The sequence below is a fragment of the Peromyscus leucopus genome, chromosome 6, assembly GCF_004664715.2.
Source record: "Peromyscus leucopus breed LL Stock chromosome 6, UCI_PerLeu_2.1, whole genome shotgun sequence".
NCBI classification, from domain to species: Eukaryota; Metazoa; Chordata; class Mammalia; order Rodentia; family Cricetidae; genus Peromyscus; species Peromyscus leucopus.
The window spans coordinates 30,820,464-30,833,576 of NC_051068.1; the positions used below are offsets into that span (position 1 = coordinate 30,820,464).

At 44.4% G+C, this 13,113-nt stretch overlaps 1 protein-coding gene across 11 annotated transcripts in view; it reads right to left on the bottom strand.

Annotated features, from left to right (window-relative positions):
• Elf2 (E74 like ETS transcription factor 2) overlaps positions 1-13,113 on the bottom strand; it is an 89,443-nt gene that overhangs the window by 24,594 nt on the left and 51,736 nt on the right. The window contains exon 1 of one of the 11 annotated variants that reach the window (XM_037206579.1): positions 1,679-1,858. The exons of 9 other annotated variants lie outside the window; for them this stretch is intronic. In XM_037206579.1, the coding sequence (XP_037062474.1) occupies positions 1,679-1,736 (58 nt within the window). In that variant the 5' untranslated portion in view covers positions 1,737-1,858. Of the gene's footprint in view, positions 1-1,678; positions 1,859-13,113 lie in introns of those variants that run through there. One more of the 11 variants, XM_028873332.2, reaches the window with a different exon arrangement.

The following is a 13,113-nucleotide window of genomic DNA, read 5'->3' on the forward strand; positions in this document are numbered from 1 at the left end:
GAGCAGACATGAAAATGTACACTAATTCACACTGATCAATGGACTGAAGGATCCAAATTCTCAGTGTTCTGCCTCTCATTCAATACAAGTTTTTATCCAAAAAAGAGGTATTTAAACGCTGCTCAATACATTGTGCTTTCCACAGGGATTTTTGAAATGTGTAAAATATGCCACAGACCAAACACACTCACCGTTACGTGTTATATAGTACATATGCTTCTATTAGTCCAGATTTTATTTGAATTTAAAGTTTTGTTAAATTTAGGGATAAACATATGTTGATTTTTCTTCCCAATCGAATTGGGTCAGCTTTGTCAGCCAAACTACCGATCTCAAGATCCCTACCTAAAAACAATAGATGGACAAGACTGTTGAGATCTTTTACAGCAGGACTGTCTGGTGACTATTTCTCATCTTCCAATTCCACAAGGATGATATGAACCAGGACCAGAGAGAGGACGCGTGCGCTTATTATTTCAGTAAGCAACAGTGTTCAAGCAGTGCCACATCGACCCGGGGCCCTCGCTGCGCGGTCTGCTAGCAAGGAAAGCTGCTTTTTCTATGTAACTTAAGTCCGTGCCCTTCCGCTGCAGCAGTGGCGCAGCACATCCCCCACCCCCGCGGCCACTTCCGTGTTTACACTCCTCTTCCCTCCAATTCCATGCGTACATTGTCAGCTCCACTCCCGCCCAATCTTCATTGGCCCGGCTCGGGCCCATGGTCCCGCCCCCAGAAATCAACGTTCTTATTTGGAACATCTCGGAGCGCAGATTGGAACGGCGGGCCTGTCAATCGCGCGCGTTCTGTCCTCTCCCAGGCGCTTCCGCTATGGTGGGAGGTTTGGGGGGGAGGGGAAAGGGGGCAATTCCGAGCCGAGACTTCCCTGGGGCCAGGACGCCCGCCCGCCCGCCCTGCATCTCGCTTTCACCCACTGTTGACAAAAATAAACGTTCTCCCCCGCTGTCCCAAAGCCCCGGGTCGGCTGCACGGCATACACCCCGTGTCCTTCCCGTCCCCCTGAAACACCCGCCCCACGAGGGAAGGAAGGGCAGCAGCCTAGTTTCTGCACCGCCGCCGTTAGCCGGGGCCAGGGAGGCGCCGGGTCGGCGTCCCGCTCGGCCGGGGAAGTGGCCTCGAGACCGTTACTCCGGCGCTGCTCCGTGAGGGTTGAGGCAGGAGGCCGGCCGGGCGCGTTTTGGCGGGTAGCTCCCGGGGCCGCGGCGTCCATGCGGAAGTGGCGGCTGTGTGAAGTGTGAGGCGAGGGCGGCGGGCGGCCAGCGCCCCCAGCCGCGGGCAGGGGCGGCCTCTCGGCCGGACAGCGTGGCAGGCGGCGGGGACAACAGCCCCGCTCACTTCCTGGTTCCCCGGCAACTGGGGTGAAGCGCGCAACTCGCCCGCGCCGACTCCCCAACTTAGCCGCGGCTCCGTGCCCGGCCCCCGCCGCTGCCGCGCTGCCCGGGGCGACAGCCGGGATCCGAGGCAGGTTACTCTCCAAGGTGATCACTTCCTGATTTGTCGCCTCCATTACTTCATTCACTCCCCCCTCTCCGCGGCCGCCCCGCTGACGGAGGCGGACACCGGACCCGGGCGCTGACCGCCCCGGGGGACGCTGCCCGCCTGCCGGGCGCCCCCTCGCCCGCTGCACCGATGCACCGGAGAAAAGTTCCCCTGCGCTTACCGGCCCGGATGAGCAGATCCAGCTGGTTCGTGGGTCCCTCATGCAGAGACGTCGCCATGTTTATCCCGGGGCTGGAACTGCTGCTTCACATTGACTTACACCCTGAGCAGCGGCGACAGGGGAGAAGGCGGAACCCGCGGCCGGAGACACACGCCGTGCGGGCGGCACACACTCACGCACTCGCACACACTCCGACGCCCGGATCCTTGCGCGTCCTCCGACAGGAAGCGGCGGCCGGCCCGCCTCCCGCCGCCGGGCTGAGCAGCCCCACCACCTAACGGCAGGGGCGGCGGCGGCCCCGGCTGGCAACGCGATCCTTCCGCCCCGCGCCCAGACAGGAAGTCCCGGGCGCCGGCAGCTAGCGGCCGCACGGACACCTGAGGCTGGGGAGCCGCAGGCCGCCCTCGGGGACGCGGGCCTCGGCAGGAAGAGGCGCGCTTCACGTTCTGCGGAAGCGAAGTCTGCAAATGTCCCCTCTGGAAAAGAGCCATGAATCAAATTTTTCTTCCTAGAAGCGACCTAATACCTAGTCCCGCGGCTGTGCATGAAGGTGGCTTTTTAACTTGTTTTGGCCCCTCCAGAGCTTATGCAACATGCTATCGGTTCGGTTGAAAGGAGCTTTAAAAACTCGTACCTAGAAAATATTCTAAAAACATCCCTAGGGAAGTCAGGAGTCTCCAACTACTTCCAAAGACGACTTGGTCCTCTTCTCTACAGAAGTCAGAGTACACTAGACAGGTAATTAGTAAACAGCAGAGCAGCCGGCCAGCCTCAGGGAGACTGGATTAGAGCCACTCGGTTTACTGGTCAGGAAATTTGTGTACCCTCACTTTTATTTGGTTCACGTGGACAAATGAACAGATTCGTTCATATCTTAAGACATCTTTTAGAAAAATCTGTTTGTTAGAAACTGACCTTACAAACACATACTACAACAGGAAAGGGAATTATGTAGCCAATTAGTGGCTATAAATTAGTGGAAGTACAGGGGATCAGACCAAATAAAATGCCAAACAAGACCTAATCAAAATGCCTTGCTTGTTTCAGAATTTAACATAAAAACTGAAACAAAATACTACCCTGAAGTTGTTCACCACTCAATTTATGTAAAATGCATTTCCAGTAGATTGTGTTTGATAAAAATTTATTACATAATCATCTCTATTGTAGGATTACAAATTTTATCTGAGTGAGCTGTTTATAAAGTTATTTTCCACAGTAATATAACACAATATGGTTGTGTAAGTTTGCCCAGCACCACTACAGCATCAGATGGGTTTATTTAGGGCTGCTATGCAGAGGATAAAAGGAAGCAGCTAATGGATAGCTTTGACTTTCCATTGCTATCAGTTTGAAATGAGGGTCTCCCACTGATAGGCAGCATCTTTAACAGTTTTCTGTATCAGGAAAGATAAAGAATACTAAAGAGTAATTTGCTGACTTGAAGCAGATCATTGAAACTGGTAACAAATCAGAATTTCTACTCCAGTAACACATTTTCCATGTATTCTATTTAGTATGGAAATGGGAACCAAAGGTGTGTGTGTGTGTGTGTGTGTGTGTGTGTGTGTGTGTGTGTGTAGGTGACAAGTCAATGTGGCTTAAAAACAGTAAACTGGGATTCTTAATAAATGTTCAGTCTGAAGTCTGCCCCACTCTTACCTTACTGTATTTCAGATACATCTGCTTGTGTGTGTGTGCATGTGTGCGTGTGTGCATGTGTGTGCGTGTGTGTGTGTGCGCGCGTGTGTGTGTGTGTGTGTGTGTGTGTGTGTGTGTGTGTAAGCCATGTGTGTGCTTTGCGGGGTGGACATCCTCATATGCATCCATGTCTGGCTTACATTTGAAGCACCAAGAGAATAGAAGCTGTATACATCCTTGCATAATAATTTATACACTTAACACATACACAGAAAATAATGCAAAACATTTTCTGTGGAAAACACAACATTCCTATACATTTGGAATGTTTATAAAAGGAGAATTTCCAACTTTAGTGCATTTCTGCCTTGCTTTAAACAGACTTTCAAAAGCCATCAATACTTTACTGAGAATAATAAGTAGGATAGGCTGCTATTAGAATGTGTACAGGCACAAAGTGGCATATTAGGGTGTTTATCAAGCATCTGCTATGTATACCTGTGTGTTTATACAAACATTTATCTGCAGTTTTCAAGTCTCCAAGATCAAACAGTTATAAGCAGAATTTTAACTAAGTTTGAATACATAGGCTTTGATGGTAGATACCCTAAAATAAACTCAATTCTGCTAATAAAAATACAGAAAGACAATACTATATAAAAATTACTTATATGTCCCAGCAAAGGGGGGGGGGTGTAAATACCAGATCTTACTGCTTACTAAATAAAAGCCTGCATACTAATTACTTTACCTTCACTTCTCTCCGTGTATTATGTCCACATCTCTATTCAACAGATATTACTATTATGTTCATTTCATTGATGAAGGATCTAAGGGTCCTTGCTTAAAGTTATAGTTGGTTATAAAAGGGCCAGAATTTGAACCCAGTGCCCTTACTCTCCACCACTGGCCAGGAACAAAAGTAACATCCCTACTTATCTGTCACACCAATGTTCTCATTACCATTTCTTTCTTATAGCTCCTCCTTAAAGAGATGTAGCCTCGGCTTCCTCTCACTGGTCTCAATTCCTCCCTGCTAACAAACAGAATAAAGCTCAAGTGCCTAGGTCACAAACCCTCGAAGGAAGCCAAATACCAGTCATAAATAACCTCAACAAGCCTGTGAAGCCAGAGCAGTGGGCAGGACAATGGCATCCTACCAACCACTGTAAAATGAGCTATCAGGGAGGCACTCTCCAGCCCTAACCAAGTCTTGAGATGACTAACCCAATTGAAAAGACTGTAAGCAGCCTGATGAAAGAACCGGAGCCAGGACCATGCATCTAAGCCACACCCTAACCTTTAACCTCAACTATTATGTGGATGGTAGATATTTGGTATTTTAAAATTCTAAATTGGGGGGGAGTTAGTAAATTAATTAAAAATAGTAGAAGGAGGGGGCTGGAGAGAAGGCTCAGTGGTTAAGAGCACTGGCTGCTCTTCCAGAGGTCCTGAGTTCAATTCCCAACAACCACATGGTGGCTCACAACTATCTGTAATGAGATCTGGTGCCCTCTTCTGGCCTGCAGGCATACATGCAGGCAGAACACTGTATACATAATCAATAAATAAATCTTTGAAAAAAAAAATAGTGGAATAAGTGGGTTAAAACCATTATATTCATCAACTATGACACCTATCTTCAAATCAAGCCTTTATACTGTTGCATGAGTATATTTATGTGTTCATGTGAACATACTTGAGTGGCATATTTGTGGAATCCAGCTCTCACCTTTTGAAGGGTTCTTAGGTCGAGGAGAGAGGAATGAGGAAATATCTGATAGAAAGGGAAACCTAGATGATGAAAAGAAAGACAAACACACAGGACAGCTTCAGGAGGGCCTGGATCAATACCCAACAGCCCCTTCATTCATTGAAAAGGGCTTTTTATAACAATGCCAAGGGGCGGGGCAAAAGACCTCCTCCTTGCAAGATCAAAGCACACCACACAGCCAAGTGCAGACCATTCCAAACACCTGGGAACCACACCCGGGATCATCCCCTTATGCAGCCCCGGTGGGTAAAGCAAGCCCAGATTCTCTGACCCTGAGTAAGTTCTCACTAGGATACCTCTGTGGGTCTCCACACATATTGTTCGTATTCTCTTGTTAGATAAATGTCATTATATTACATATACTTTTTCATAAAGGAGCTACACGCAATCCCTGCTAATGTAAGTAAATATAGCCATATGCTTTGTAAATTCTACAAAATATTTCAGTACATGAATTTACCCAATTGTATTCATCAAATTCCTTCTTTGTTAGACAAAACTGTTCCTCCGTTAAATTTTTTTATTTCTTTTTATTATTTTAAATTATGTCTGTGTGTAGTATGTGCACATGACTGTAGGTGCTCAAACAGGCCAAAGAGGTCGGATTCCACAGGAACTGGAGTTACAGGTGGGTATAAACACCTGGCATGGTTTCTGGGAATTGAATTTGTAACCTCCAGAAGAACAGGACACACTCTTAACTATTGAGCCATCTCTCTAGTCCAGTTTCCTTTCTCAAAGAGGGTTTTTGCATTTGTTTTGGGTTTTTTTGTTTTTGTTTTTGTTTTTTCTTCATTTGTCTTTCAGTGTTGGTGAGTGAATCTGAAGCCTCACACATGCTAATAAAGCTCTCTGCCACTGAGCTTTATCCTGCTCTGAGGCCAGGTGGGGCGGGGCTAGCTACAAACTTGCTCTGTAGTGCAGGATGACCTTGAACTCCCTCTCCTGCCTCCACTTCTGAGCACTGGAATTACAGGCATAAGTGTAGGGGGCAGGGAGTCAATTTGAGGGCTTCTCCCTCAAGAGTCTCCCTTTTTTCTTTTGAGACAAGCCCTGTCAATGGCCCGGAGCTGGCTGGGTAGTCTATGCTGTCTTTTCTGGTCTGTAAAATGTTAACATAGTCTAGATTGCAACACACGTGTTTCAGATATCTTCTGTCAGCCTGCTGACTGATCTACAACTCAAACTGGTCGTCCTATAGAAGTTCAATTTTTGATGTCAAATTAGACCAATTTTCCCATAGAAGATACACTAAATAATATTTCAGATAAAAAGTAAATTACAGAAGAATTAAGAAATATTTAGAGGCTGACAAAAATTTGTTAAAGGCCAGAACTGAGTCAATACGCTGACCTGTGTGTTACGTGCACACGCAATTTAAAAACTTAAGAAATATTCACTAATGAATTACAAAATGTAAAATGTCAAGCTATGTGTGGCACAGCTGAAACTGTACTGAGCTGTTAGGAAACAGGCTTAAAAATAAATAAATGAGTAAGCTGCAGGGCCTTGTGGTGCACACAATTAACCCCAGCACCGCCGGCAGATCCTAGAGAGTTTGAGGTCAGCCTGGTCTACATAGTGAGCTTCAGGACAGCTAGAGCTATACGGAGAGACACTGTCTCAAAAAAACCAAGAATAAATAAACTAAGCATTCAATTCAGAAAGAAAGAAAAAAAAGGAGTAAATCAAAGAAAGAAAAGGAAATAACAGGAAAAATGAAATAATTCAACTTTGAACAGAATTTTTAAAAAGAGAAAATTCATAAAGCCAAAGGATGATTTTGGAAAGACTCAGCAAGGATCATAATAAGAGGTAAAAAATATAATATGTACTGATAGTGTGTGTGTGTATACATACATATGTGTATACAGAATACTGAACAGATACACACCAGTACAATAATATGTTTTTATGAAACTTTATGCTAATAAATGTGGCACCTCAGTAGTCTGTAAATCACTAGAAAATACACACATGGATAAACCTGAAATGGTAAATTTCAAAAACATAATTGGTGAAGACCCTAAAGTGTTGTCCAAAACCTTCTCATCTCAGAAAACTTCCAGACTTGAATACCTTTTTAGGTACTACAAAATTCTCAACAATTTTAATGACTAGAAAATTTGTTGCTGAAAATGGGAAAAATACATGAAAGCCACCTGTATTATTGTTGAGCCCAGTATAATCTTGATTCTAAAACTACTTAAGGACGATGTGAGAAAATAAAATCATATATGAATCCACGTGCAAACGTTAAAGACTTCCCTAAGACAGAACAAAGAACTATGCCAGAGACATTCAATTCAGATTGCAATGAGGTCAATATTTGACCATGTTCATAAAGGGGGAGGACATGACTTATCATAACAACCATATATGCAACAGCTTGAAGTAATTGATTAGATGTATGCTAAGTGTTTACTAAAATATATAGGAAACTGAGACACCTAATATTATTTACTCAGTGTATAAACGTAAATAATCAGGTGTAAACATAAAAAAATACACTAATCAAATTAAATTGGATGCTCACACGGGAGCTAGACACAAAGAACTGATATATACGAAAGATAATAAGGAATAAATCACCTTAAAGAAGCATAAAATAAATCCAACTTTATATTTCTGTCCCTATAATCGTGTGTGTGTGTGTGTGTGTGTGTGTGTGTGTGTGTGTGTGTGTAAACTTTAATAAACAGTCCATCTTCACTCCCGTCTTCAAATGCACGTCCACTCAACAGTGGGTATGGTACACACTGTGTCTAGACCCTCGCTCCATCTATCAGCTATCATTTCCCTGCAGTACACTTCATTTTTTTCTTCCGCCTTTTCTCCTCCTCTCTCTTCCTCTCACTTGTTTGGTTGGGTTTGAGTTTGGTTTTTTGGGACAGGGTTTCTGTGTAGCCCTGGCTGGCCTCGAACTCACAGAGTGGGCATTCAGTGCCACCCAGCCTCTTGTCTGTTTTAAATGCCTGACTGTATGGAGCTGTGTGGGTCTGTTTCTAGGCTCTCTACTCTGTTCTATGGATCTTTTCATGGTGATAACACTTCATCACTGCAGTTCTTTCAACTGATTTTTTAATTAAATAAATTAATAAAAATTTAATAAATTTCTAATTTATTTCTTAGTTTTTGGTTTTCCAAGATAGGGTTTCTCAGTGTAGCCCTGGCCATCCTGAAACTCAGTCTGTAAACCAGGCTGGCCTCGAACTCAGATCCACCTGCCTCTGCCTCCACCTTTGCCACCACCACCACCACCAGGCCTGATTTATTTTCTGAAAGAAAAAAAAAAGTTTCAATTACATTATTTTTAAATTTTATATATATAAGTGTTTTGTATACCACATGCATGCCTGGTATCCCCAGGCCCCAGAAGAGGGTGTTGGATCCCCTGGAAGTGGAGTTACAGATAATTGGGAACCACCATGTGAATGTTAGAATGGAGCCCGGGTCCTCTGGAAGAGCAGCCAGTGCTCTTGACTGCTGAGCCCTCTCTCCAGTCCCTCTCTTGTCTCTTCTTAGACAGAAACTCTATCAGCAGGTCTCAACCTATGGGACGCGGCCCCTTTAGGGGGATCAAGCAGCCCTTTCACTGGGGTCACGTACTAGATGTCCTACATAGCAGGTATTTACAGTTCATAACAGTAGCAAAACTGCAGTTATGAAGCAGTAACAAAAGGAATTTCATGGTTGGGGGCCACCCTAACATGAGAACTGTGTTAAAGGGTTGAGCTTTAGGAAGGTTGGGAACCACTGCTTGTTCTATTCATTTCTAAGTCTTGAACTTGCCTTGGCTTCCCCAGTACTGAAATTATCAGTATGCCCCACCATGCCTGTACTTTCTATTTTCTACAGCTGCAGATACTTTTCTCCCTGTCCCTTTCCTTCGAGGGGTTAAATCCAGGGCCTTGTGCATACTCAGCACACACCCTTCCTCCTGGCCAGGAATCATTCTTTGTGGGCAGGACAAGTACACGGCTCTTTGTTCTTTCACAGAATGGTCTAGAGCAGTGGTTCGAAGGCTGCGGCCCTTTAATACAGTTCCTCATGTCATGGTAACCCCAACCATAAAATTATTGTCGTTGCTATTTTATAACTGTCATTTTGCTACTGTTAAGAACTGTAATGCAAATATTTTGGCGGATAGAGGGTTGTTAGAGGGGTCGAGACCTATATGTTAAGAACCAGTGGCTTGGACTATATTGATGAGATCCATATTTTAAAAACTGTTTATCAAATTCAGCCAAAGCAAATCTGCAAGGATTCTGACTAGAAGGAAACTGGGTTTTCCATTAGCTGGAGAAAGAAGACTAGATTTATCATCCTCAGTTTTCTTATGTATTTTTGGATTAAAGATTAAAATAATAAATAACTGTGATCCACTTAGGTTTCCAATGGTAAACAGGTCACACATGCTGTCAGGTTTATTCCTAGGTACCTAATGAAGATTTTTCTATTCTGTTTGGATTTTACTGTGAGATTGTTTCATTTTCTTCCTGATTATTGTGGTTGTACACAGCAACCCTGATAAGTCCTTTTTCCTTTTTTGTATGATGAACCTCCACAGCAACTTTAATAGTCTATATGAGTAGTCTTTTAGATTTTAATTGCGGACCCATTTACAAAGAATGACAGTTTTGGTTTTTTTCTCAAAACCTTTTGATGCATCTATGTGGTACCAGGAATTGAACTCAGGGCTTTGTTCATGCGAAGCCAGCACTTTAGAGTTGAGCCATACCTCATCCCTACTTCTTCTCATCATTAAGACTTTCCTCCTTTGCTGGCTGGCTTTAGCATCAAGTTATTAACACAGGCCAGAGTCATCCAGGAAGAGAGATCGACTGAAAAAATGCCCTCACCAGACTGGCCTGCAGACAGGCCTGTAGGACATTTTCTTAATTAGTGACTGATGTGGGAGGGCCCAGCCCATTGCCTGCGTGCCGCCGGTGACAGGGGGTCCTGGGGGTGTATGAAAAGCAAGCTAAGTAAATTACAGGAAGCAGGCCAGAAAGCAGAGCTCCTCCATGGCCTCTGCTCCAGATCCTGCCTCCATGTTCCTGCCCAGCTTGAGTCCTTGCCCCCTCTTCCCTCAGTGACGGGTGTTACCCGGCAGTCTAAGTTGAGATCAGCCCTTTCCTACACAAGTTGCTTTTGGTTATGGTCACGGTGTTATATCACAGCAACAGAAAGCCACACTAAAGCACCCTCTCTATGTTCCTGCAGCAATGCTAGTGTGGGAAGATGGTAGCTGGCATCCTTTTTCTCCACTAAATGTGATTTACTGTAAGTTGGAGACCTGCTTCCTCAAGTGCTGAGATTACATTCATGAGCCACCATACCCAGTTTACAGTACATGTTTAATAATGTCCCTTATGAGGTTCCAACTAAGTCTTTATCCTTAGTACACATCAAATTTTAACAAATGAGTGTTGGATCTATCGGAATTGTTACATGGGCGGGTTTTCCTTCAACCTACGATCAAGGAAGTTTTCACCGGAAATTTTATGCTTCTTACCACATTTTAAAAATGTACTGTGGAGAGTCAGGCACATGCCACAGCACACGAGGAGAGGTCAGGGAATAACCAGTGGAACTGAGCGCCCTCCCCCTCTGCATGGGACTCCAGGAGTGAACGCAGGTGGCCAAGCTCCACCATGTTCAGGTTACCTGCTGAACATGCACTTCAGAAACTTCTAACAGGTATTTTATTTGTCAACATGTCATCCATGGATAGACTGCATTCTAATTACTCTCCCTGTTCACCCGTTATCCCCCTTCTCCCTAGGAACCCCTCTCTCACATTAATGTGTTTTGTTCTGTTTTGTGGCCCACTGAGTTTAACCAGGGCCATCTGTGTGATCGTGGGTTTGAACTGTCCACTGGATCTTGGTGGGGAACAACTCAGAGCAACGACCCCCCCTCCTACAATGTTTCAGCAGCCAGCAGTTCAACCTGGAGGGTGGGGACCCATGAGCCCACCCCCATCCACAACCTCCTGTTGATAAATCCAGTGACACGCAGCTCCTAACACAGGTAACTGCATCCTTCGTGAGCTCAGCATATCCATGGCTGTGTCCTGCCCAAGGTGGCATTCTGCACAAGGCCCTTCTCCTTATCTTCCAGCTCTGACATTCTTCCTACCTCAAATTCTGAGGTGTCTCCTGAGCCTGGAGGTGGTGATAGTAGTGTTTGCTGAAGACTCACCATCACTTATTCTCAGCACCTAGAGCAGCTGTGAGTCTACATTCACTACGACTCTCGGCAGAGAAGCTCCTCTCATTAAAAGGAAGGGTAACATTTGTCTACGGGTATAAGCCTAGACGCTCATAGGGGATTTAAAAAACAGTAATATGCTCCCTTCCCCAGCCATGTGTTTTTGATGAGGTTTAAAGTACCATGCACGGGTCCCCTCCTGTGTCACCAGCCTCAAATCCAAGCAGAGACAATGGACACACCTTGCCTAGCAGGTTGCTTTGGAAGTTCCTAGCGTTCATATCTATGTAAAACTATCGGTGCCTTTTCCCCAACAGCGGCCTGCACGGTGCTGTCCAGCACTGTGGGAGCTCGACGGCGGCGGCAGACAGGAAGTTCCTAACAGTCCCAGCTTTTCTCTAGTTCTTCTAACCACAGTATACAGTCTGCAGCAACAGGGTCTTATCACCTAGTTCAGGTGTGTGGGCAAGAGGAAGGGCAAGAGCCAGTTTTGTTTCCGGGGCTCTGGGGTCCGAACCTGCAGCTCACTCAGTATCCACACCTGACTAGTGACTTCGGTTTAGTGAACCAAGGCTCTGGGGGCAGCAGTCAGCCATGCAGGAGAGCTTCAGTCTTTTCTTTGATAATATTTAGGTCACAAGATAGTAGTTTACATACAGCTTTTTTTCATACACCTTTTGTTATGGTTAACCCTCCTTCCTGCCCCCACAATTTCATATATTTTTAGCATTATCTAATGAATTTTCAAATTCCTTAGCAGTAGCTTGTTCATAATGTTCTTCTGACTTATGATTTGTTACAAGAAAGAAAACAATTTACTAGAGGAGAAAGAAATGAACTTGAAATAACATCAGGCTAAACCACTGTGCCATTCCAAAAGGGAACCTGTGATTTTTTTTTTTTTTTAAGACTCCATCATAAACTTTTATTCCTACTGATTGTTTTTCCTTACATTTTATAGGGCTTCAACCAATTTTTTTTTCTGGTTTATTTTCTCTTTCATTAATTTTGATGTTGTTGCTTTTCTCTTTATTTGGTTTGAAGGTTTCACATATAAACATATTTTAGCCTTCATTTTGTAATCTCAGCACTTAAAAAAAAGATGGAAGGCAGGAAAGATCAGGAGCTCAAAGTCAGCCTCAATTACACAAGAAGCTTGAGGCCCAGCCTAGGCTACATGAGACCCCCATCTCAAAGAGAACAAAAGGGGGGAAAGGAGGGGGGAAAAACTGTAATTGGTTCCTTTATTTGGTTTTATTCTATTAGTTCTTTATTAGCATCTAAGTATGAACATATGCTCATTATACTAATCTTTATTTTCAAAAGATATTTTAGATATTTTATTTGTATGCGTATTATGTTTTGACTGCATGCATGTACATGAGCCACTGGCATGCCTGGGTCCCGCTGAGGTCAGAAGGGCATCAGATGCCCTGGAACAGGAGTCATGGATGGGTGCGTCTCCACCTGGGAGCCGGGGACTGAACCTTGCTCTTCTGCAAGAACAAGAAGTGCTTTTAAGGACGAACCATCTCCCTGACCCCAGACATGTATTCAGGGCTGCAGTGTTCTCCAGTACATTTGTCTTTTTATTATATTCATTTTATTGTGTTTGGATGTACTCATGTGACCATGCTCACGCCAATGTCCACTTGTGTCTCCTTCTACCATGTGGTCCTGGGGATCAAACCCATGTTACCAGGCTTGATGCCAAGCACCTTTACCAGTAACCATCTCAACAGCCCCAAATTCCTTTTTTGGTTTTGGTTTTGTGGGGGTTTTTTGTTTGTTTTTGTTTGTTTGT